This window comes from Mobula birostris, chromosome 16 (assembly GCF_030028105.1).
Source record: "Mobula birostris isolate sMobBir1 chromosome 16, sMobBir1.hap1, whole genome shotgun sequence".
Classification (NCBI taxonomy): Eukaryota; Metazoa; Chordata; class Chondrichthyes; order Myliobatiformes; family Myliobatidae; genus Mobula; species Mobula birostris.
In genome coordinates, this window is record NC_092385.1 from 44591643 (window position 1) to 44618238 (window position 26596).

Consider the following 26596-nt stretch of genomic DNA (forward strand, 5'->3'; position numbering starts at 1 on the left):
TACTTATTTCGTATTTGCTATTTCATTTGCTTCAAATTACTATTCAATTTGCTTGGTATATAAAACCCAGTTATCCGTCGTGTACTCAAATGTGTCAACATAGCCAGCCATTTGTTTTTCTTTAAATTTATGATTACTACCCGATACTCACTCTTAATGAACCGATGAATTCTTCCATCTACTGCCTTTTTGAACACTAGTCTCTGCCAGTGCTGTTTTTTTTTCTCTCTTGCTATTCCTTGCTGCGATTTTTTTAGTTCTAACATCTCACTGCACTGTAACAGGTCCATAGCTATCTTGGGTTTGTTTTAAAAAAAACTTCATTACCAATGTTTTGTAACTTTAAATTAGTTTAATATTTTGAAGGAAGACATGGGAGTCCAATCTGTGGGATTACTTCGTGTTTGTTTTAAGTGAGGATCACACATATCACAGGGTAGCATGTTGATGTCTGCCATTCACATGTTTATACATTAACTCACAATTATTTAAACAAACAAGAATGCTTAATCAATTATCAACCAAAACCATCTATCCACACTGGCCTTTTCAATATTGGTCAGTGAGTAAATTCAAATGAAAGGTGCCACATGACATATACCTGCCATAATTGGTGTAAATTTAAGGGGTGAATAGAAAGCACATCCATCTCCTTTAGGTGAGAGGTTTGTCCTTTGCCACAGACCTTGAGGTGGGCAGTAATGTAACAAAGCAGGTGACTAAATGAAACAACTGACCTCCATTTCATTCTTAATTTCCACATTGCAAGATTCAAGAAAAGAACATTCTGCTCACAATACAAGTACCAGCTAGCAATCAACTAAATATGGTCTATTAACTGCAGTGAGGGGAATAGGAAGCAGTAGGGCATCCACCTCCAGAAGTTCAGAGGTGATGATTAATGAGTGAGAAGTACAATTTAAAATGAGCTCACTTACTGTCGAATCAAAGTCGGTATGTAATTAAAAAGTTAAGGGTGAAATAAGAGTTCTGAGGAAGAGGCCCTGGCTCGACACATTTCGCTTCTTTCCTCAGATGCCATTTGACTTGCTAAGCTTTTCTAGCATTTATCTTTGTTTCAGATTCCAACATTGTAAAATCTGTTTCCTCAGAAGTCACCTTGACATGTCAAATTTAGAACAAGAAGCTGTTGTGGTAGTGCAGCTCTATATATTTGAATGGAGCCATTAACCTTCACTGAAGAACAAACAGGTAAATATAAATTCGTATTATTTGAAATATACATGTTTTCCCACTGATTTTAACCAGTCATTTAGAAACTGGGAAAGGTAACAGAAGGTCATCTGAGAAGGCTTTAATTTCCACCACCTGTGGCTGGGATGCCATGTGCTGCTGCTCCATTTCTTGGAAGGGTTATGGCAACAACAATCAGAAGGTTAAGTATATAAGAGAAGAATGTGAGAGAATGATAACTACAAGACAGATTCAAGACTTGCAAAGTCTAGTAAATCAAATTCTCAAGATAATATGAATAATTTAATATATGATCCAACGTGCTTACAAAGAACTTGAACTCTGCATGGCAATTCATGAACTATTTCTCAACCTATAGGAAAGCTAGATAACGGTGTTTACCTATTACTCAGAGAAACGTGAATGTCTTGTCGTGCTGAGGTCACTTAGCAAACGGTGGGAGGAGAGAGAGCAGCGTGCTGCGCGTGCTCAGCCCTCCGGTGAAAAATGATATCGTATCCGTTAAATAGGGGCCGTGGACAATTCTGATTTGATGGAGACAGACATGAAAGCACACAGGAACATCTGGAGAAATTTCTGGAACGCCAGTTCACTGCTGTTGTTACTGCACAGTCGGGAATCTTCCGGAGGGAAGGCCTCAAAATCCCCGGCTTTGCTTGCTGTTGGCGACCGAGATTGAGGTCGAATCGTTTGGACAGAGATGGCGCTCAGTATTTGGTGTTGGAGAGCTGATCGGAGGCTCGAAGTTTTTGGATGACTCAGAGTCGGACTATGGTTGGGTATGGCAGGGAGAGGTTTTCTTCTTTCTCCCGTCTGCGTGAGATGTGGGATATTTGAGAGACTTTGAACTTTTTACTGTATTCATGGACTTCTTCATCAAGTTATGGTATTGTTGCACTGTTGTAACTATATGTTATAATTATGTGGTTTTGTTAGTTTTTTCGTCTTGGTCTGTCCTGTGTCTTGTGATATCACACCAGAGGAAATATTGTAAAATTTCTTAACGCATGCATTACTAAATGACAATAAAAGAGGACTGCGTGTCCTCATAATCTAATCTAATCTAAGATCTAAATGTTATTTTGATTTGAGATGGTCTTCAGAGTGGCAAAGCAATAAACATATTTAAAGTAACTAGAACTGAAGCCACTATAACGATACTTAGATTCAATAGAGAAAAGAATTATTCAGGAATTATTAAGGACTTAATGTATTGTATAACTGTTCCCACATCACCTTGGACTTAAGTAAGCATTTCTTTCAGTAAAATTAAACTGAATTCAGAATTTATGAACATCTACTGAAGCCTCAAAATGACCTTAGTTCTCTTTGATAACTAATAGGTTTTTCAAATATCATGAAACTAAGTACATAAACAGAAAGCAAAGTACCATACCAAATACTCAGATCACAGCTGGTGGAATTATTATTGATTCTTCAAAAGCAGAAGGCTCAGATTTAACTTCCAAAATGCAATTTGTTCATTTTCTGATTTCTTTCTTCTTTATTCTGTTCTAATACATTGCCATTGCATCCAGTTCAACGTTCAAATATCTTTAAAAGTAAATGCAAAATTACCACAAAATGAGAGCCTTCATCTTCCAATAAATTTCAAGTGGCTCAGATAAGCAGGTGCACTTCAATGTACCACTTTTTTCCCCAATCATATCAAAAATTAACCTGTTATCTGTTTCACTTTTAAATACTTTGGATAATCCACTGAACCAGTTAAATTACAGCTAGGAGCATAATAACCTGTATCATTGTGAAAATGGCTGCAAATCCAACTCAGCACCCAAGAATACAGAGCAAGATTTAAACTGATCAGACAACAACTTAGGAACACAGATTTACTAATACTTTTCTTTGTTGAACAAAAGGCAAAAATTGCCTTGCAAAACATTTCAATACTACAAAACATTATTACTTTAATTTGTTCATTAAATATAAAATTTATGGATGTAGGTAGCATTATAAAAGAAATCTGCAAAATTTTGTTAAAGTTAATGTCTCCAAAATATTTTAACCATTTCACTTGTATCTTAGTTCCATTCCATTTGCTTTGTAAAGAACAGTATAAATTACTTCCAATTGAATCTGACAAAAACAAGCCTCTGTACTGAAAAGAGCACTGCTTCCCAGAATACAGTACCTACAATTAAAACAATGCTTTCAAGACAATGATTCTCAGTTACTAAACACACAGTAAATCCCATTATTTACAACTATCTCAAGAAAAATAGATCTCATTATAACACCATTTACTAGGAACTAAGTAATTTGCCAGAATGAAAACTAAGAACAGCACTGTAGTGCCTTATAACAAGTTGACCACATCACAAATTCTGGTCTGTCAACAACTAATACGCCAGCTACTTTGAAATGGCTACAACAGATAATTTTTCAGCAGCCTCAGCAGAATAATAACTGTAGATTTATTGAAAAACTAAAATTAAATCATAAAGTTGTTAGAATAAGCTTGCTGCAAGTCACCTCCCAGAATTATGCACAATGATTATCAAAAAGGCTTAAATGGACATTTTAAATGGTTCCATTTTAAAATATTAGGTGTTATCAAGCATCTTGAAGGAACACTAAGGTAATGATCAAAAGATTTCTAATTAGGCCTACATGCAAAATTAAAATATGATAATTTCTTAATTGTGAACAGCATATTGCTTTTAAAATTGTTGCATTTTGCGAGCTCATTTTATAGGGTACCAACTGCCTTCACTCTCCCACTGAAAACATCTTACCGTAATTATGAGACAGTTCTGCAGTCTATTAATGACGGAAAAAATAGAGGGGATGTACCTAATTTCATAATGTATGTTCTAAGAAAGGAAACTACCTTTCCAAAATTTGTGTGTAAAATTAATCTCGTTTGGGGTTCATAATTCTCTTTTATTTGTTTGTATAATACCTGAGCAAATAAGGCAAAACAATGACTAATCCAGCATTTGTCCATGGGAATGAAGTTCCCTAGGTTGTTACAGTAAGGAACACAGTTGATATGCAGTAAGATAATGGAAGAAAACTATTCATTCCATAGAGGGGCCTTTTAACTGGAACATTTTTACAAATACCCTGTTAAGATGCAATACAAAACTCCATTTTAGAAAGCTGCAAACAGCAATTTGAAAAATAACTTTAGTTAAAAGTAATGTATGTAAACTCAAAATAAAGAAAACAAAATAATGTCAGGGTAGTGTCCTGTCCAAACTCATATGGTAAATTTTCCTTCGAACAGCAAATAGTCAAATATCTCAGAACGTTAAATGACTTATCCATATTCCAAGTGATATTCTTTTAGTTGTTTTTTGTTTCCAAAAGATAACCTTCATTAAATCACTGCACCTGATCTGGGGCAAGTTGCTTAAAACAGTATCGTAATGTATTGATACAAGTTGCATCAATATTTCATATGATAGTGCTATATCTGATTCTGATTATTTTAATATTTAAGTTATTAAATCCAACAGAGCCATGTCATGCACGTCATTCAATTTGCTGTTATATTCTTGAATAACTTTTTGATAAGAACTAGAGGTTCTTTGGCACAAGTAACTACAGTGCTATTCACATAGATATTTATATCTATATATAAAATATATATTTAACATATATACACACACACATTAACGGCATGGTTGCCAACATCCTTCCTGTTGACTTTCATCATCCAGTTCTGGTATCCTGGGCTGCAGAGCTGCCCGTGTTAATCCCCAGAATTTCTGGGGCAACATGTCTTTCTTAGTTGCTGTAAACTTCCAACCCATATGACTTCCACAAGTACGGCACTGGGCTATAGTCCACGCAAAGCTGTCAGGTATTTCAAAATGAGAAAGAGGTTAGAAATTTTCTTAGTTAACTATATGTAGATACAAACCATAACCAGCATTTTGATACCTTTTAATATTAAAACAACTACATTGTGAAGTCTGTTTTGCTGACAAAGCTGATGTGGCTGATATTGTTCTGAACATGGATTTTTAAAAAAGTATTTTCTAAAATTCTACTTAATAATTTTGCCAGCAATAGAATTAAGGGAGGAGGAGTAGCATGAACATTACATATGCTTTGAGCATAAACAGTGGTATTCCCAAGGAATTAATTCTTGTTATATAAAAATGACTTGGACTGGGAATACTGAATACAGGTTTCCCCCGCTATCTGAATGTAGAGCATCCCTATGAATCCGTTCATAAGCCGAAATGGCGTAAAGCAAAGAAGCAATTATCATTAATTTATATGGGAAATTTTTTTTGAGCGTTCCCAGACCCAAAAAAATAACCTACCAAATAGCACATAAAACCTAAAATAACACTAACATATAGTGAAAGCCAGAATGATATGATAAATACTCAGCCTATATAAAGTAGAAATAATGTATGTACAGTGTAGTATTCAATTACCAGAATCAGGAAGTTCGAGCCAAAATTGATTTGTCAGAAAAAAAAATTGACATGTACACGCATGTGCACGTTACGGATTCGCACGTACACGCCCATCATGCATGCACACCTACACGCATTCGCACGTCATGCATGCGCACACACCTGCCCTCGCAAGGCTTCATGGTCATGGTAGTCTTTCTCAGGGTAAACACAAGTTTAAAACGAGCGTCTTTTTTCGTAAAAGAGAAAATCCTCTTTCGGTTAATGAAAACAGGTACGAATGTAGGTCTTTCGTAAAAGTGAAATGTCGCAAAGAGAACATTCGGACAGCGGGGGACGCCTGTATACAGTGGATTCCGGTTAATTGTGACACACTGGGACTAGTACATTTTGGCCCAGTTAAGCAGCTGCCCCAATTAGACAAACTGGGTAGCAAATTATGTACTTAAATGAAATACAGAACAAATAGTAATACAGTACTATACAAATGTATTAGTTTCTAATACCCATCATAGGAATTAATCTAGTGTACATGGCCGTGTTATTTTGATTAACAAAATCAATGTAGACACCTAGTGCAGATAATGGACTGCCTTCATACAATGCTATCGATGACTGCATCCTCCAAATCTTTATTACCACTGTAACACTCAAGATACCTTCAACTTCTTCATATGTCCTAACGTGAATAGTGAAATCGTTTTTTTCACTCCAACTATTTCTATCACCTCCAAACCTGAATGTTTGAAACCGTGGTGAGCAAAACAGTTCTGATTTGTCTTACTGCTTAGTTCTCACCAACTATCAGCGACAAAAATCACTGCTTTTTGAATACAAACACATGCTACTGATGCTATTTAAAAACTGGTGCTCTAAGCTTGTTGTAGCATCTAACAGCCATGCAAGTGCACACAACTGACACTAGTTAGAACCTGTTTGGCAACAGTTTCTTGCCTCAATTAAGCTGGATAGTGTCCCAAATAAACAAAGGGAATCCCGGCAATTTTGTCAATTAGTTTTTGTTCTTTAAGAGCTGCCCCAATTAGCCGATGGCCTAATTAACTGGAAGCCACTGTAATTTAAAAATATGTAGGTTATCTAAAACTTGAAGAATATAATGATGAACATTAAGAACATTTAGACTTATGAAAGAGGCATAGATATGATATAAAACACTTAACATAAGGAAGCATAAAATATTGTGTAAGGAAGAATGTGGAGCGGAAAGAGGTGAGGAAAAAGGAAACTCTGGATACATGCATGCACACATCATTTAAGGTAGCAATAAAGGCTAAACTGTGGCTAACTTACAAGATCCCATACTTAATAAATACATGTATTAAGGACAAAACAGTATCATACTGAGCAGTTACAAAATGTTTACAAGTTGAATTATATACAACTTTAGTAATAGAAAAGAAGCATAAATTGAACAGTAAATGTACATTGTTAAATGAATCCTTAACATTGAACTTTGCTAATTAAATATGCTCAGAATGAGTGAAATAGGACACAGTATTTCAACAACTTCATTACAGTAGCTAATAAATAACAAATTTAACACTCTAAAAAGATACTGTCAAGTATAAAATTACCCAGGGAACCAACTATGCTGAGTTGACGGCCGACCAATTAAGTTCAGGTTGTTAGCTTTATATACGGTGAGGGTTTCATGTACATAGCCATGAGGATTCACATAGGCAGCCATGGGTCCATATAAAGATAAGCTGAAAGAAAATGGATGATAAAAGTTAAGAATTTAAGTATTCTACACAGCAATAAAGATAGAAAACTAACTCTTGAAATTATATTGCCACCTGCACTCAGCAATGCCATGGATTTATCAAGTTTGAATCTGGAGGGACAAACTGGCATCCAAAATATGCCAATGAAACCCTTAGTGGCGGCAGAGCCTCACATGACATAATACAGCCATCTGGATGGGCCAGAACAAATTCCACCCACAAAATATCTTTGAAGAAAGATGGTAAAGCTAACCCCCATCTTTGATACAATATTATTTAAAAAATGATAGAAATTAAAAGAATACAGCTGAGCTTAGGAGGGATAATGGCGCTTAACGGCCACTACCTTTGCTTGCATCTTCAGAAACAGTTCTATTTCTACCTTTAATATCTTTATTCTTCCCTTTCAGGATTCTTTTGAAGACCCTGACCTGGAGTTTCCTTGCAGGCTTCAGTTCTTTGCAGGAATGGGACCTGTTCTCAGGGTTCCACGACTGGCCATTACTCGACATGCCAAGGGTTTGGCCTGAGAGTCTCGATTGTGTTCGGAAGCCTAAGATCTCAGGGCTCTGGAGACAGACGGATCGAGGGTCAGTGTCACGGTAGGAGCCTTGTGTGTCATCGGGGAGGCCGGAAAATCTTCCATTGTGGGCCCAAAGACCCGAGGCCTTTGCGATCTTCGGACACAGGGCTTGGAAAAAGCAACAAAACGGACTTTCAACATCATAAACCAGCGGGCTGTTGTTATGTCTCCCGCTCACTGTGAAAATAGGGAACACCTCTCTCTCTCTTGCCAGGGAGAGAGAGAACCTGTAGCTTGTTGAAAGTTGGATGAAATGCGAAGCCTTTGGGGTAACTTTGGTCTGTGTCTTTGCTATTGCTTAGCACACGCTTGGGCTCAGTGACAGCACTGATGCACGTTTATTTCTGCTGGTGGGGGGGGACTTTGGAGTTCTTACATTTAACTGTCGTTCATTTTTTGCGCACTTCTCTGTTTTCGTGGATGTTTGCGAAGAAAAAAGCATTTCAGAATGTATATTGTATACATTTCTGTCATTAAATTCGACCTTTGAACCTTTAATTTAACCTACTGGAAAAATAATGCCACATCAACCCTAATTAGTATACCAAGGCGCATAAATTTTTGGAATCAACAAAGTGATATGAATCAGACAGTCAAGTGGAGTCAAAGGGCAAAGCTGATCCACCATGATCATACTGAATTGCAAAACAGCTTGAGGACTCTCAATGGTTGACTCTCTTGACTGGTTCACTGATTTTATACCGAAGTGTGAGCAATTCTCCAAGAGATATGGACCAGCGAAGAAATTTAAGTGTCCATTTAGATAAATCATTAAAACAAGTAACCAGGCACAAAGTAATCAAAACATCAATAAAATGAAGCTTTATTTCAAGGAGTTGAAAATTAAGTGAAGTAATGGTTTAGTTATTTGGAGTCCTTAATGGAGTACTGCATGAATTTGGAATGATGCATCTCAGGAAGAATCAGGGACTCATGAATGGAGGCCAATTGAGAGCTTGCAGGATTGTATTCTTAAGACTACTGCATAAACTTAGTATGTTAAGCTTGAGTTGATCTCATGAAGATGTTAAGAATAGGGGAGCTCAATAGAACAGATACATATGTTATTCTGATGGAAGACTCCAGAACAAAAGGAGCAATGAAATCAGGAAAGCATTCCTTTCACACAAAGGGGATAAAAATTTGGAATCTTTTCTTCAAAGCCAAAGAAAATGTGAAAATTGAGATTTTGAAAACTGATTTTTTTTTGTATTAAACTAACATAGCAAGGAACATGGATAGAGTAATGAGGATGATGCATAGATTAGCCATAAGGCAAATAGGCTTGAAGTGACTCAATTCTGGTATTTAATTCTTCAGGATCAAAATATTGCAAGATATTGGGAATGTTTCAATAATGATCAGAAACTTATAGAACCATAGACCATTACAGCACAGAAACAGGCCTTTTGGCCCTTCTAGGCTGTGCCGAATCATTTTGCTGCCTAGTCCCACTGACCTGCACCTGGACCATATCCCTCCATACACCTCTCATCCATGTACCTATCCAAGTTTGTCTTTAATGTTAAAAGTGAGCCCGCATTTACTACTTCATCTGGCAGCTCATTCCACACTCCCACCACTCTCTGTGTGAAGAAGCCCCCCCTAACGTTCCCTTTAAACTTTTCCCCCTTCACCCTTAACTCATGTCCTCTTTTTTTTTTCTCTCCTAACCTCAGTGGAAAAAGCCTGCTTGCATTCACTCTATCTATACTCATCAATTTTATATACCTCTATCAAATCTCCTCTCATTCTTCTATGCTCCAGGGAATAAAGTCCTAACCTATTCAACCTTTCTCTGTAACTCAAGTTAAGGAGTTTCTCAAGTCCCGGCAACATCCTTAGCTACTGGATTCAGAGACACAAGAGACACAAAAGTAGGTGATGGAATCTGGAGCAATTAACAAGCTGCTGGAGGAACTTGTTATTTCAGCCAGTATCTGTGGTGTGGAATAAACAGTCGATGCTTTGGATTGCAAGGATGCATCTGGTCTGAGAAAAGAGGGGGCAGCAGCTTCATTGACAGTAATTTATTGTGCAGAAATACTTCACACTTACCACTTCATGGTTCCAAATTTAAATTATACTATCTTATAGATGGCTCTGTGGAAGATGCACATGGCTTTGGTATATTTGGGATGATCCTGAATTTGATATGTTAAATCAAAGTTTCTCATTTTAAACAGTCCTAAGCAGAAGTATAATTGCTAACAGTATTGCACAATTGTCACAAGGTGGTGTCTTCATTCTCCTACTTTTGACTGTGTGGCCAGATTCTGTTCTAACTCTATCTACAAACTTACAGATGATACGAATGCAATGGGCCACATCTCAAATAATGACTCAGAACACAGGAAGGAGGTAGACAGTTTAGTGACATGACGTCAAGACAACAACTTTTCCCCTCAAAGTCAGCAAAAAGAACTAGTCATTGACTTCAGAAAGGGGGCTGGTGCGCATGTTGCTCTCTACATCAATGGTGTAGAGATTGAGAAGGTTGGCTCTTCAAGATCCTAGGTGTGAACATCACCAAAATCTCATCCTAGTCCAACTACATTGGTATCACAGCCAAGAAAGTTCAGCAACATCTCTACTTCCTTAGAAGGCTCAAGAAATTTGCCATGTCTGCATTGACTCTACCAATTTTTAATCAATTCACTATAGAAAGCATTCTGTCTGGATACATATTGGCTTGGCATGGCAATTGCTCTGCACATGCCTGCAAGAAACTGCAGTGAGTTGTGGACACAGCTCAGCGAATCAAAGGAGTTAGCTCTCCCCCATGAACTCTGAGTGTACTTCTCGCTGCCTTAGTAAAGCAGGCAGCATAATCAAGGACTCCACACATCCCAGATATTATTTCTCAGTCCCTCTCCCATCAAGCAGTACATACAAAAGCCTGAAAATATGTACCACCAGGTTTAAGGGCAGCTTTTATCCCACTATCCGTCAGACTCTTAAATGGACCTCTTGCAAAATAAGATGGGCTCTTGGCCTCATAGTCTACCTTGTTACAATCTTGCCCTTCATTGTTTAACTGCACTGCAATTTAACATAAAGTTTTTACACTTTCTTCTGCATTGTCATTATTTTATGTTATTCTAGCTCAATGTGATGATTTCATCTGTACAGATTGTATGCAAGATGAGCTTTTCACTGTATCTTGGTATAAGTAACAATAATAAACAAATACATGAGGAGAAATCATGGGTAAAATATAGAAAGAAATGCAGATGTCTACCAACAAATTAAAGTGTAGATCATTACATTTGCTTCAAAGGCAAGTGACAAATTTGAGGTGTGTAAGTGGATACCAGAATGGATTTATTTACAAGCATGTACATAGTAATTGCAGATTTAACTCTGAGTAAATGAAAAGTTGAAAGCATGCACAAGCAAACTGATCTATTTACATCACTAGGCAAAAGTTTTCCTCCTGCCTGTTCTTATTTACCTCTGAAGTTGCTAACAATCCTGAATCAGGTTTATTACTACTGTCTTATATGGCATTAGTCCACCTTTGGTCCCCACCTGGCACTCAGCTCTCACCTGTGGCTCCCCGTAGCTGTTTGCATGCGACAGCGGCCACACCCCGGGCAACGGCTTTGACAAGCCGGCTAAACCAGGTGAGGGTAGCCAACGGGTCTCAAACCCTCAGTGAGATAGGGAGTTGTCTATCCCAACACGTGAAGACAGACTCTGGCGGATTGAGCGGATGAGACCCATAGAAGGTCCAACGGTCAAGAAGGCGGTCTCTGCAAGCGTCGTGGAACGTGTAGAGCAGGACAAGACACAGAAGACGTCCTGGTCATCCACTGCGCCTAGTCCCATCTCCAGCCGTCTAGACTCTGTCTTACCACTGGATCCAGATGGGAATTGGGAAGAGAGAGTGAGGCTGACGCTGTGCAACTCTCCCTCACATAAATCCAAATCACGCGCTGGTGTCGAGGTCTTCATCGATGTCAACGATGGATGAACAACATATGGCATTACATTTATTGTTTTGCAGCAGTACAGTGCAAAGACTTAAAATTACTATAAATTACACAACAAATAATTTCAGCAAGAAAGAAATAATGAGGCTGTGTTCATGAGCTCACAGACCTTTGAGAAATCTGATGACAAAGGGGAAGAAACTTTTCCTAAATCATTCGGTGTGGGTCCTTAGGCTTCTGTACCCCCTCCCTGACATCTTAAAGAATTTGTCAGAGAATTACAGTCCTATAATACAAGAATATATAGAAGGAACACTATCCGGCCTGCTGTTATCCATTGAGATTGCGAACGATCGAGCTCAACTTAGTTTTCTTGCAACATCCTTCCATTCCTCTATTCCCTTTATTTATATTTTTCCCTCATTTCTGATTTAAATAAACACAACAATCAAGCCTCCACAGGGTTAGACAATTCCAAAGATTCGTCACCCTGAATGAAAACATTTCTCTCATCCGTCCTCCCCTTGAGTGATCTATGGGTCATCTCAGCTATGAGAAAGCTCCTTCTTATTGACTCCTGCAAGAATATAGCAAGTCACAATTTTTATCCAGTCTCATTAAACCTCAATGAAATTTGTTAATTTGCTGCCACAAAAATAACAAATTTCACCTCATACACAGTGATAATAAACCCAAATCTGATTATTATTTCAAAAGGGGAAAAATATTACCTGAAGATATCATTTTTTGTGGTTATCTCTGTGTGGTGGCATCTTTTACAACAAAGAGACGTACACTGTAAACCAAAACATTAGTTATAACTTTTCGTGACTGTTGTAAATATTTGACCAACAATACAAAATTACAGCACTCAAAAGAAATACATTTGAAGGTAAAATGGCAACTTCCTAAGCTATACCATAACTTACCATAACAGAAAATTCCAACTACTGGAATCCAACTGGGACTTTGAAAAAGGAACACTAATAACCATCATGCACATTTTACTTGTGTCTTGCAGCTGTAAACATTGGTCCCTGATTATAATGCTATGTGATGTGATTTATCAATTAGACAATTGTCTCAACAACAGTATCAGATTAATGGACACTGCTTTTCAAAAATTTGAATAAGGCAATTATATATTCGGTTCTAGTATGGAATACAACACTTGGCACAGATTTAAAAGCACAATTACTGTGTAGAGGAGTCTAATTTAACCTTTTTTAGCACTTACTTTGTCCATCAGATCCAATTCACAACGGAGCCGCTGAATAGCACTACCAATTTTAAGCAGATCTATCCTTAAGGTATCATCAATAGGCAAACACGCAGCAACTCTATAAGAAAAATCTAAAAAACAATAATCAATCAATAATTTGCAATTCTTCTTGTTCGAGATGTAGTCTGGATACCTATCAATGAGTTTTTAAATGGAACTAACTACTGAAATAGTTTAATTAAATTTATTTATTTCTACATGTAATGTAAAGTTGCTAGTCATTTCATTTAAGCTTTCTCCATCCAATGAACTCATTGAACAGCAAGGACTAAAATAAAGCAATTTCAAAACTGCTTTTATGTCTGCATTAAAAAAGGGCAATGAACAGGAAAACTGATTTTGGATTTTTTAAAACAAGCTGAGTAAAATAATTAATGAATAACATATAATTAATAAATTATTATAATTCTTACCTACAGGATTTGAGGGAAGGGAGTCATCTTTGAGATTTTCATCCCATTCTCGGAGTTGTACTTTCATTCTTTCCATTAGTATTTCCTATATAGATAACAGCAAAACTAAATCACTGCTCAGATTAGAGAATAAGTGGTTGTACTTTACAGGTTTTGCCTGCACTTATTATTTCCTCCTAGTTATATTAATTTCCTGCATTCAGGTACTTGACAATGACACTATGTCCTCCCTACAGAACAGAATTAAAATCAGGAAATTAGTGTGGTGACGACAAATTGTTTATTCTATCATGTCTTCAAACTGACTTTTTGCTAAGAAAAGATTTCCTCGCGTGGTCTGGTACTTCATGTAAACAGATAATATTCATGTTTAGCTAACGAATGCGAGAGATTCACTGAATGACAAAGCATCAAATCCAGGCCCTATTCCCACTGGAACCAGAACAAGTGCAAACTTACCATAGAGGAAGTGTTTCTGGCCAATTTTAATTTCATTTAAATTGTTTAGACTTCAAACTTTAGAGGAAATGGGACTGTTTGCAATTTCCTTCTCAATGATCAGTCTGAACAAATGTAGATCTTCCCTATCTGTAGTGTAGTTACTCGCTATACAATCGTGCTAAGCAACTGAAGGGAACAAAACTGGTTCCTTGTTCTGCAAATGAATGCAAATCTTTGCAGACAGTTTTATTTGAATCTCTTAATGGATTGAGATAAATACTGATTTCTGATTAAATTAAAAATACTTGAACATTAGAACATATAATTTTGAACATTCGGTTCTCATACTAAACATACTCATGGCTAAAACTAAACTTAATGTCAATCTTGCAATGGACAGCAGACTGGAGCAGCTAGTGAGTTAGTCCTGACTTCTGCTACTGTGTTCAGTTTGCATAATTTCTCTGTGAATATGTGTGCTTCAGTTAGGACCAGTGACGGAAGTCTGTGTAGGGGAACACTTTGGTTTCAGTGATCATAACACCATTAGTTTTAACTTCATCATGGATAAAGATAGATCCGGTCCTCGGGTTGAAGTTCTAAACTGGAAAAGAGCCAAATTTGAAGGATCTAAAAAGCATGGATTGGGACAAGTAGTTCTCTGGCAAGGATGTGATTGGTAAGTGGGAGGCCTTCAAAGGAGAAATTGAGAGTGCAGAGTTTGTATGTTCCTGTCAGGATGAAAGGCAAAGTGAATAAGAATAAGGAATCTTGATTCTCAAGGGATATTGGAACTCTAATAAAGAAGAGGATGTATGACATGTATAGGAAACAGGGAGCAAATAAGGTGCTTGAGGAGTATAAAAAGTGCAAAAAAATACTTAAGAAAGGAATTAGGAGGACTAAAAGAAGACACGAGGTTGCTTTGGCAGTCAAGGTGAAGAATAATCCAAAGAGCTTCCACAGGTATTAAGAGCAAAAGGATAGCAAGGGATAAAATTGTTCCTCTTGAAGATCAGAGTGGTCGGCTATGTATGGAACCAAAAGAAATGGGGGAGATCTTAAATGGGTTTTTTACCTCTGTATTTACTAAGGAAACTAGCATGGAGTCAATGGAAACAAGGCAACCAAGTGAGGTCATGGAAACTACACAGATTGAAAAGAAGGAGCTGCTTGCTATCTTGAGGCAAACCAGAGTAGATAAGTCCTCAGGACCCGACAGGGTATTCCCTCAGACCTTGAAGGAGACTAGTGCTGAAATTGCAGGGGCCCTGGCAGATATATTTAAAATGTCGGTATCTACGGGTGAGGTGTCGAAGGATTGGAGGATTGCTCATGTTGTTCCGTTTTTTTAAAAAAGGCTCTAAAAGTAATCCGGGAAATTATAGGTCGGTAAGTTTGACGTTGGTAGTAGGTAAATTATTGGAAGGAGTACTAAGAGATAGGATCTACAAGTATTTGGATAGATAGGGTCTTATTAGGGAGAGTCAAAATGGCTTTGTGCGTGGTAGGTCATGTTTGACAGATCTATTAGAGCTTTCCGAAGAGGTTACCAGGAAAGTGAAGGCAGTGGATGTTGTCTACATGGACTTCAGTAAGGCCTTTGACAAGGTCCCGCATGGGAGGTTAGTTAGGAAGACTCAGTCACTAGGTATACATGGAGAGGTAGTAAACTGGATTAGACATTGGCTCAATGGATGAAGCCAGAGAGTTGTAGTGGAGGATTGCTTCTCCGAGTGGAGGCCTGTGACTAGTGGTGTGCCACAGGGATCAGTGCTGGGTCCATTGTCATTTGTCATCTATATCAATGATCTGGATGATAATGTGGTAAGTTGGATCAGTAAATTTGCTGATGATACAAAGATTGGAGGTGTAGTGAACAGTGAGAAAGGTTTTCAAAGCTTGCAGAGGGATATGGACCAGCTGGAAAAATGGGCTGAAAAATGGCAGATGGAGTTTAATACAGACAAGTGTGAGGTATTGCACATTGGAAAGACAAACCAAGGTAGGACATACAAGGTAAATGGTAGGGCACTGAGGAGTGCAGTAGAAGAGAGGGATCTGGGAATACAGATACAAACATAGAAGAATGAGGGGAGATATGATAGAGGTATATAAAATTATGATGGGTATAGATAGAGTGAATGCAAGCAGGATTTTTCCCATTTGGCTAGGGGAGAAAAAAACCAGAGGACATGGGTTAAGGGTGAAAGGTGGAAAGTTTAAAGGGAACATTGGGGGGGCTCCTTCACACAGAGAGTGGTGGGAGTATGGAATGAGCTGCCAGATGAAGTGGTAAATGTGGGCTCACTTTGAACATTTAAGAAAAAATTGGACAGATACATGGATGAGAGGTGTATGGAAGGATATGGCCCAGGTGCAGGTCAGTGGGGCTAGGCAGAAAAATCGATTTGGCACAGCCAAGGGGGGCCAAAAGGCCTCTTTCTGTGCTGTTTTGTTCTATGGTTCCTCTAAATGCTCTGGTTTCTCCCACAAGGATGCACCAGTAGGTTGCTCACCACTGCAAATTTTTGCTAAAGTAGATGGGTGATGGTGGAAGTAAACGGGAATGTGGCAAGAATAGATTACGAGGAAAATTAGTTGCAGAATAAATTTGCTATGTGAACCGGAATAAGCTCAAAGGGACAAACTGACCTCTTACATTGTAAATATTGAAAATGACATAGACATCACATTCAAATCTTAATTCAGTGCAACCAGGCCTTAAAAAGTGCAAGTTTAGAACAAGGATTGAGTTCTTGACTAATTTCAGTGCAGACAAGATTAATTATAATATGGAAATCAAAGGTTCAAAGGTTCATTTTATTGTCAAAGAATGCATGTACAGTACAACTCTGATATTTGTCTACCTCAGATAGTCATTAAATACAAAAAAGACCATGGGTGTTGAGCAAAGAAAAGGCATCAACTCCCCGCCTACCACCGGCCCGTAAAAGAACAGAAACAAAACTTGCAGTCTCCAAAATCCACCCTGCCTCCCACAGAAAAGAAACAGAGACAATAACAACAATCCCTGACCCCCTCATTCTCAGAAAAGAACAGCAACAGTACCTCCAAACCCTCAACCCACCTCTGGCACAAAAAATATGAACAGATCACACACCAGCCAACTGGCAATGAGAAATATACCACCCAAAAACTGAAGAAAACCAATATGAAGTACAATCAAGCAGAAATGGGAAATTATGCAGCATAATGCGTATCTTGCTTACAAAAATGAATGCAATTAAGTTATTTATCACATAAAATATACACATATCTGCTTTATTAGAAACATATGACAACTAATTTTACAAGCTATAAAATCTAAATAATTGGCGAATTTTTCAATACTCTGTTACATGAATACTGAATTTTACATCAATTAGTATTCAAACAGAAAAATAAGGAGGATTGTCACACTTCTTTTCCCAGGGTAGGGAAGTCTAAAATTAGAGGGCATAGGTTTAATAGAGGGGAGAGTTAGAAGATCAGATGGGCAAGCTTTACAGAGAATGACATGTTTCTGCAATGAGCTGAGGTGGTGGTAGGGGCAGATTCAATTATAATATTTAAGAACCATTTACACAGGTATATGGAAAGGAAAGGTTTAGAGCGGTATGGACCAAATATATCTACAATATATAAGCTAATCTCGTGCACATCTTCACTGGCATGGACAGATTGGGCCAAAGGCCCTGTTTTTATATATCTATAAATCTAAACTAAAAACTACTTCATTTTGCAATATTATTTTGATTTTGATTATCACACATAAAATTTAGATTTATACTCACTGCATCATACAATGAATACACCCACGGAGGCCACCAGGTCAGATTCGCACAATGGAAATTTCTCTAGAGTACAAAGAATTAAAAAAAAGTATAATGAAAAATAAATGAACAAAGATTTTAGAGGTAATGGGATCAATGAGATAATATTTAGCTTTTGATTTTGACTGTACAGGATCTCATTCTACAAACCACTAATATATACCACAATGACACAGATAACAGAAAAGACCTGCCTCATATTTGAAGAGTGTTTATGGAAGGTAAAATTTCAAATCCAGATACTGGTTTATTCCACCTCCTTCAGAATCAGTCATGGGAATAAGGCAATGTTTTATCAAAAACATGGAATTGTTGAGGATATTTTAAAGTTCAATGTTTTTTAACTGCACAAATTTTATATTGGGCCAGCCAATCAGGATTGTGAGATAGGGAGAAGGTCCGAGAGAGAGATTTGTGATGGACAGCTGTCTGGTTTGGGGTCTTTTGGTGGGAGCTGCGGAGTGGGATAGAAGGGATGATGCCGCAGAATGCAGTTGGAAGGAGAGTCCTTATTGCAAGAAGTGCTTTGTGCAGAAGAATGGCTCCAAGGAGAAAGAAGCAATACTCCTGAGAAAGCCAGTTTGTTCAAGGTGGACTTCAAGGGAAGTTTGGAATATGGCAGGTGCTTTCAGACAGACGGTGGGATTGGCGCCGTGAGTAACAGTTATATCGAGCTTTTGGAAGAGATGAAGTCCAATGGTCATGAGCACATCTAGACTGGTCTAATTGTAATAGGCCCTTTTATTTTTTCTTTCTTTTCTATCTTTTAATCACTGTTTTATAAAGCTGAAATAGATAAATATACTTTCTTTATAATTTTATGCACTGTTATTTCTTGCCTACTGATACTGTGTATGGGAAGTATTTACACAGCATTTGCTCAAATCGAGGTTTCTTTAATTGAAACATCACATTCCAGTTTGGTTGAACCCCAAATTATACCAACCCTAGATGTATATTGTTTATGAAAGGTGTCCTTCTCACCGCTGAGTTACGTGGTTGTTAGCAGGGTTAGCTAACGAGCTAAGTTTGCATACGAGTCCAGTGAGAGGGTTACATAGGCTTCCAGCAACTTTAACTAATTTGGAAAGAAATCTTGTGGGCACTTTAATGAAAATACAATCAGTATATAAAAGTAACAATGCACTAAGATTTAACTGCTGCAATATACCGTTCATGAGTTGTATTAAAAAAAAATTCAGTTCCAATATAGCAAAATATTAGTCTTGTATATTTCCTGTTTGGTGATTCTTCAAAAGGTGGGCTTCACATTGATTGTAAGATTACCATTTATATACGTCAATCAAGTGGACAGAGAATTCCAATCAGAAATGAAATTTAAAAATAATGAGAATTTGAGCAGTGTCATAGGATCTGCGGATGTGGTTAAATTAAATAGATGAATAGGTAGCCTAAAAAATGGATTGTTTTAATGTGGTAGACACCACTTCAGATTAAAACAACTCACTTTTTTTCCTACTGCAATATTGGATCAATATCAAGATAGTCATTAAATGTAACTTTTTTTTCCTCCTTGGAGAATAATTTAAGGTTTACTTTGCATTTCAGTAAAAATCTGCCTCTTTTTCTGCTATATTTTGATAAGATAGACAAACTAACCTTTTGATATTTCTGCCACCACTTCTGGGTTTGCTTTAATCGGCATGCAGGGGGCTTATTTGAGACAAACATATGAAGTCTGTTAAGAGAATTAAGCTGAACTCCTGATATACTTGAAGGAAGGACCCACTCTGGCAGGATCTGAACTTTTGCAACCCGAATTCTACGAACAAGTTAAAGTAGAATATGTTAATGTATTTGTCATAAATTGAACTTGTGATATTTTACACATGGTAGAGAAAGTAATTGTTATTTTATACATAGGTTTGCACTCATACAGGTAAAATATAAAAAGGCAATACAAAATGATATCATTAATAAAGTAAATCTTTGATGATCTTTATGATTTTAGTGGTGCTGGATCAGCAGATCTTTTGGACTGTTGGTCACTACTTCCATAAATAGCCAATTTTATTTACACTTTAGACAGATGGGTAACAAACTTTCCCATGAATCTAAAGAGATTAGAGGGTGCAGGAAATATACAAACACTCTGGATCACAGCTCTGGCCACACAACTAAGCATGTTTCTGTGCCCCAATCTCAGTTCTAGTTCAACACCCAACCCACATCTATACTCTAACTCCAGCCAGGCTCTCTGCTTGCACATAATCTTCCTTCTTGATTTGACCTACTGCATATAATATTCATAGATAGGATAACGCATACTCATGTCTGTAAGTTAAAGGTTAATGGTAGGCATCTCTCACTGAAGATGAACAGTATTTTATTGTAAACCAATTCTCTACAATGGGCCAAAAATATCAGTCTTTCTCCCCAATATACTGTCAATTTTCTCCTTCCAAAAATACATTCACTTCTTAGAATGCACTAATTATTGGGAATGACTCCACAAGTATTGATTTCATTCTGGAAACTCATTTTAATGTTCAAGTTAATGTGACAGCCAGCCTGTGAGTCAATGAGCCAAGCAAACTGAAAGGAGCTTCAGAAACGTCCACAATTCCAGCAACAGTTATTAGTTCTCAGTGATCGTTACTGTCCAAGACAAAATTTCTTGTTAGGACAGGTTTGGTAACAACATACTTTCTGCTGATACCTCCACCCAATTGTATTCTGCTGAATAAACCTTCAGGAATCCAATTAATCAAATCAAATGCACCAAAGCAAAACTCCTAAGGTAATGTGTTCAGTAGCTTTCATTTTTCAGTTTAAAAGTTTGCATTTTGCATGTTCTGGCTTGTTGATGTATAGCACAGTGCAATGATATGAGATCAAGATGCAAAATTTAGCCCACAACCCAAATACTCAATGCTGGAAATAAAAACATGGCCTTGAACAAACAAAATATGATTAAGTGCTAACTATATTGGTTACTAATAAACATTATTTTGAACAAAAAGAAACAACAGTGATAGGTAGCCTTGCATGTTGCCATCTTACCCATCAGTTTGAGTTCTTGTTTCAAGAACTTTAAACCTCTGACGTCCAACAGCTTTCACTTTCACAGTTTCAATACCATATTCTTGTTCCTCCCTATATTCATAAATTTCTGCTGTGGTTCCAAATTCTGCAGCACGGTCAGTGTGTTCACTAGGAGAGAACAATGAATAATAAGAAAGTGGAATGGTGCATATTATCAGATGACGACTCAATTACGTACAGATCATGTACATTTAGCTTTGGAAAAGCAGAAAGAAATACCCCCAAAAATGTCAACTGCTCTACCTAACATGTTGTGTACAGTATTACTAAATACTTGGTTTCAAGAAATTTTAGTAGGATACATTTCACTAAACCATTTGTTGTTCATGATATTCAGGGAATCTGAGTTCTCTCACCTCCAAGAACAGGACACTAGGCACCTAAAACGAAAAGTTTCAGTTTCCCTACACTAAAATTCTTTATCTAGTTGAATGCAAGAAAAACTAAAAAGTACCATGTCAATTGTTGAAGTATGCCCAAAGTTGTGGGTGGTATGGCAGTATGGAAGCAGACTCTAACAGTGAGAGTTCTGGTGAAGAATGAAATAACTGATTCAAATATCTCAGGTGCAGAGGAAAGGAATGTGGAGGTTAGTAAAATGGGGATTTGGTTGTGAGTAGTGTAGGTGATTCAAATAGGAACCTCAAAGGTGTTAAATAAAGGATTTTTTTTGTTGTTACCAGCCTTTATAATATGTATACACTAGTTTTTTAAAATTCTTGGGATATTGCCAATATGCAACAGGGAAAAAATACACCTATAATGTAAATAAATTTCAAAAAAGTTCTCACTGGAGATTTCATATAACAGAAAGCTGCACATTAAAACTGAGGTAAAATATGTCACCCAAACACATTTTTCATAAGAATATATTGACAAAACAAACTAGCACTTTTGATGCCAGCCTACCATTAGGATAGCCAAGCAAGCAACTAGTTAATGGGGAAAAAATACTATCTAATTTTATGGATTTTGGAAGTTCTCACTGTATGTTGGAGGAAATCACATTCTGCAATCCCATCTTTTTTATGGTAACAGATGGTGGCCTTTTATATAAATGTACAGAGGGAAATGCTACAATCAAATTGCAGTTAATTGGTCTTGTGTGCATCCATTAGGTCTCTTCAGTTATCACTCAGCCAGCAGCAACATCATCTCTGAATTGGAAGACAGTCGCATGAAGTACTTCAGAATTTTTGAGACTGATAAGATTTTACACTGCTATATCCATCTGAAAAGCATTTTGTATTCATACCTTAATATGAAATTAATTTCAGAAACTAATTTGTTAAGTTTTTATGTAAAGATTTTGTAAAAATATAAAAAAAACTAGCCAATTATTAAAATTTACCTATTAGAGAAAGAAAACTGTGGTAAGACACATACAAATTCAAAATGGCTCATTTCCCATGCAAATGATGTTATATTACTCCTTTCAACAATTAAGAACTGATTGGTTGTTAAACCTTACTGCACATCTAAGAGCCTGCACCTGTATGCCAGGATGCCAAACGTTCTGTCTTTCTGAATCAGATTTCGCATCATGGATATTTCTTGAGGACGAAAAAGCTGCAGTGGTAAGGTTTGCCCAGGAATAAGAATAACAGCAACATGAGGGAGAACTGGGATAGTTGGTCTACTCTCTTCATCATGCACAGTACGACCATGAAACTCCTCCATGTCCATTCCCAAGTACTAAAGGAAAAAATAAAGTTGATGTATAGTTAGATTTAAATTCCTCCAATGTACAGATTATAAAATTGAATGCAAAGGCATCCGGCATATATTGTCAAATAACGCAAACACGAGGAAATCTGCAGATACTGGAATTTCAAGCAACACACATAAAAGTTGCTGGTGAACGCAGCAGGCCAGGCAATATCTCTAAGAAGAAGTACAGTCGATGTTTCAGGCCGAGACCCTTTGTCAGGACTAACTGAAAGAAGAGCTAGTAAGAGATTTGAAAGTGGGAGGGGGATTATTTATTTATATACAGACATTCTTTTTCTCTCTCTTTTTCTCCCTCTGTCCCTCTCACTATAACCCTTGCCCATCCTCTGGGCTTTTCTCCCCCTCCCTCCTTTCTTCCTCCCGGCATCCTGTCCCATGATCCTCTGATATCCCTTTTGCCAATCAACTGTCCAGCTCTTGGCTCCATCCCTCCCCCTCCTGTCTTCTCCTATCATTTTGGATCTCCCCCTTCCCTCACTTTCAAATCTCTTACCAGCTCTTCTTTCAGTTAGTCCTGACGAAGGATCTCGGCCCGAAACGTCGACTGTACCTCTTCCTAGAGATGCTGCCTGGCCTGCTGCGTTCACCAGCAACTTTTATGTGTGTTGCTATATTGTCAAATATTTATGCATGATGAAAATTTAAGATCCTTTTGCCATAAAAGTAAGGTGATCAATTTTGGTTTGTGTTAAATCCTGATACTTGACTAAGATTTACTTCAACAGTACTCCACATGCCTCAATGATTAATACGGAGCGATGGCAAAATATTTGTTCACTATTGTCCTGTCCAGGTGAAACAATGGAAGTAAAATGGAAAGATTAGATCATACATTGTACGTAGTTTGGATGCTAAATCGGCAGAAAATCTGGATAACATGTTTCAATTCTATATTAATGCCAAATGAATCACCAGACTCACACTGTAATTCCTGAAATTGTAAGTCAATTTAATCTGTCAGCCTAAACATAAAAAATAAAAAAGATTGTAACTGTTCACTAAATTTATGGCTCAATATATTTTGAGTTTGATACTATTTAGTTTATGTTTCTATCATCTTGTTTCCAATGCAAGAGTATATTAGCAACTCAAAGGTTGAAATACAACATATATAAATCTAGAAACATTATTTTAAAAGAAACAAAAATGCTTGCTTATATGAAGATGTGCCAGATCAGCTGAGGGGAGAGAAACAAAATTAACTTTCAAGATGATGACATTTCATCAGTTCATCAACGTAAAACATCAATTCTCCTTCCCTCTCCATAAATGCTACCTGACATGTTAAGTATTTTCAACATTTTTTCAGAAATCTGGCCATACAGGAGAAACTCAAGATTGTTCTTCAAACAGAAAAGTGAATCTTTGGAACTCACTATCCAAGGTTATGGAGGCTCAGTTTATAATAGGTTTGAAGATATAAAAGGATTCAGAAAAGCTGGTAAAGTGCACAAAAGTAAAAGATCAATCATAATATTATTGGACGGTCAAGTAGGCACAAAGGCACATAACAGGTTTCTGCTTATTTCTCCTGTTATGTTCAATGTTCAATGGGGGAAAACAGTGGAATTCCTGGGATGCCTGTTGTACACACACAGAATTGCTCAAATAGCCTCCTTCTGTGCTACATCACTCAACTTCAATCACAGAAAGAGTGTGAGTAAATTAAGTTGGTTTACCAAATTATCATTAACATGCTGTCAATGCCTTTTCGTTCTCAGTGGAGTTTGTAATGGCCCAGATCTTGTTTTTTAACTGGCATTTTAGAAAGAACTGGAACTAACATGACTGCATGTATCAGCACAGAAATACTGAACAAGCAGGTGCATCTCGTGTCCCACTCAGCCACTGGATTCCTTACTGATTCTCGGGAAAAAATGCTTAAGTCGTACTGAACTGAGGAGAGATAATCTTTGCTTTCTGCCCATTTGCTTTATACCATTAACTTAAGTGAAGTTGGCAACCTGCATGGAAAATGTAGATAAAAGTAGATGCATTTGATTCATTTTACTTTTAACTGAAAACATTCTTAATCTGTCAAAAAGGATCCAGGAAGATGTTGGGGTGTAGCTGTAGGATCACCACCTAAGGTTTAGGGTCACACATGGGGCAGCAAGGTCTCCAGCTCAAAATAAACTTTTTGGAGACACAAAGCTTGCTCCACCTGCTGGCGCATATTTGAAGACTGACAAAATTAATAATATTAGCAACAAATTTAGAATTTAAAGTAGTTCAGGGTGTTGATGAGCACATTAAGGTAGTATGCAAAAGCAACGGATTTACACACACTTTCACTGACTGAACTAAATTGATGTTTTCAGACTAATCTTTAGCTACTGCTCAAAGCATTCCAGTTTAATGCTTCTTTGGTAGAGCTTGATTTTAAAAAATAAATTCTGCAGTTCCAACATTTTGTATTTTCATACATACAGAGTGTGCAGTAGGCAGACTTGGATCAAAATTGATGATACTTGGTTTTTCAGCCTCTTCACTGTCATGGTCTTCAACTTCCATGTCAGCAAACTCATCTTCATCATCTTATAAAGAAATGAAAAACATACCTTCACAATGTACACAGCTACAATATGACTTTTTAAGGGCTAAACATACAGTGGATTTCAATGCAATAAATTTGAAAATTTTTGAGCAGTTTTATGTACGATTAGATGAAGAGAAATGGAAAGGGATATGTGGAGCACAACATAAAAGACTTGCGCTGTACAGCCAATTTCTATGCTGTAAACTTAATGTAGTTCTAAGTATAATCTATACCATTCTCCTTCATTAGTTTATTAAACTTCTACTTAGATGCTTCTTTGCTGTTGTGACCAACATCTCTACATGATGGTGCGATCAATATTGTAACTACCAATTAAAGATAATTGCTAAAATTTTCCTCTGGATTTACAATACACTTTTTTTGTCCACAAGTATCACTCTGTAGCTTCTAATATGTAGATAAATGTTAAAGCTTTCTGTAAAAAAACTGACATTAATTCTCAGTAATAGAAAGAAATCAAGTTTAATGACATGCAACCATACACACGTATACTGCCAAACAAAACATTTCTCCGGACCAAGGTGCAGCACACAGTACATTTTACTCCACACAACACAGTAGCATTACCTCAAATAAATTCACAAATGATAAAATATATTCTAGAAGACTGACATTTAGCATATGGTACATTTACAACACAAGTTAAAAAGTAGACAGTATATTGCTACATGATGAGATCTGGATCATAGCAGGGAGTTCTGTAGTCTCATGGCCTGGAGGAAGAAGTTGTTTCCTATCCTAGCAGTCCTTGGCCTAATGCTATAGTACTTCTTGCATGATGGTAGGGGTCCAAGAGATTGTGGAATGGATGGGAGGGATCCTTGACAACGCAAAGAGCTCTGTGTACACAGCGTTTCTGGGTGGAACAGAGACCCCAATGATCCTCTCAGCAGTATGTGCAATTTTTGTAGGGTCTTGTGGTCAGATGCCTTGCAATTCCCATACCAGATGGTGATGCCACTGGCAAGACACTCTCATTGGTGCTCCTGTACAAAGTAGTTTAGAATGGGGTTGGTGGGGTGGGAGACTTGCTCACCTCAATCTCCTCAGGAAGTGAAGAAGCTGCTGTGCTTTCTTGATTGAAAATGTGGTATTGAGAAACTAGGTGAGATCGCCTGTTACGTGCAATCATGAATACAAAATAATTTCAAAACTAATTGCAAAATATACCAGTGTACTGCAGTTCAACAAGCAATGTCAGGACAGAGTTTTGCTATGAATACTGTACACATCACTCTTGCTTAAGTGAAAAAAAACATACTTTATACTTTACTTCATATTTTATTGTCGCCAAACAATTGATACTAGAACATACAATCATCACAGCAATATTTGATACTGCGCTTCGTGCTCCCTGGAGTACAAATCAATAATAAATATTAAAAATTTAAA

At 37.2% G+C, this 26596-nt stretch overlaps 1 protein-coding gene across 3 annotated transcripts in view; it reads right to left on the reverse strand.

Annotated features, from left to right (window-relative positions):
• Positions 1 to 338: 338 nt before the first annotated feature.
• The window catches only part of crbn (cereblon), a 31825-nt gene continuing 5567 nt past the window's right edge, over positions 339 to 26596 (reverse strand). Inside the window, exons 2-12 of one of the 3 annotated variants that reach the window (XM_072280611.1) lie at positions 25075 to 25181; positions 22406 to 22608; positions 20872 to 21021; positions 19468 to 19630; positions 17809 to 17871; positions 13571 to 13655; positions 13113 to 13228; positions 12607 to 12671; positions 7208 to 7339; positions 4853 to 5037; positions 341 to 2769 (exon numbers count right to left, since the gene is read on the reverse strand). In XM_072280611.1, the coding sequence (XP_072136712.1) occupies positions 4854 to 5037; positions 7208 to 7339; positions 12607 to 12671; positions 13113 to 13228; positions 13571 to 13655; positions 17809 to 17871; positions 19468 to 19630; positions 20872 to 21021; positions 22406 to 22608; positions 25075 to 25181 (1268 nt within the window). In that variant the 3' untranslated portion in view covers positions 341 to 2769; position 4853. Of the gene's footprint in view, positions 5038 to 7207; positions 7340 to 12606; positions 12672 to 13112; positions 13229 to 13570; positions 13656 to 17808; positions 17872 to 19467; positions 19631 to 20871; positions 21022 to 22405; positions 22609 to 25074; positions 25182 to 26596 lie in introns of all 3 variants that reach the window. The other 2 variants (XM_072280612.1, XM_072280609.1) reach the window with 2 other exon arrangements.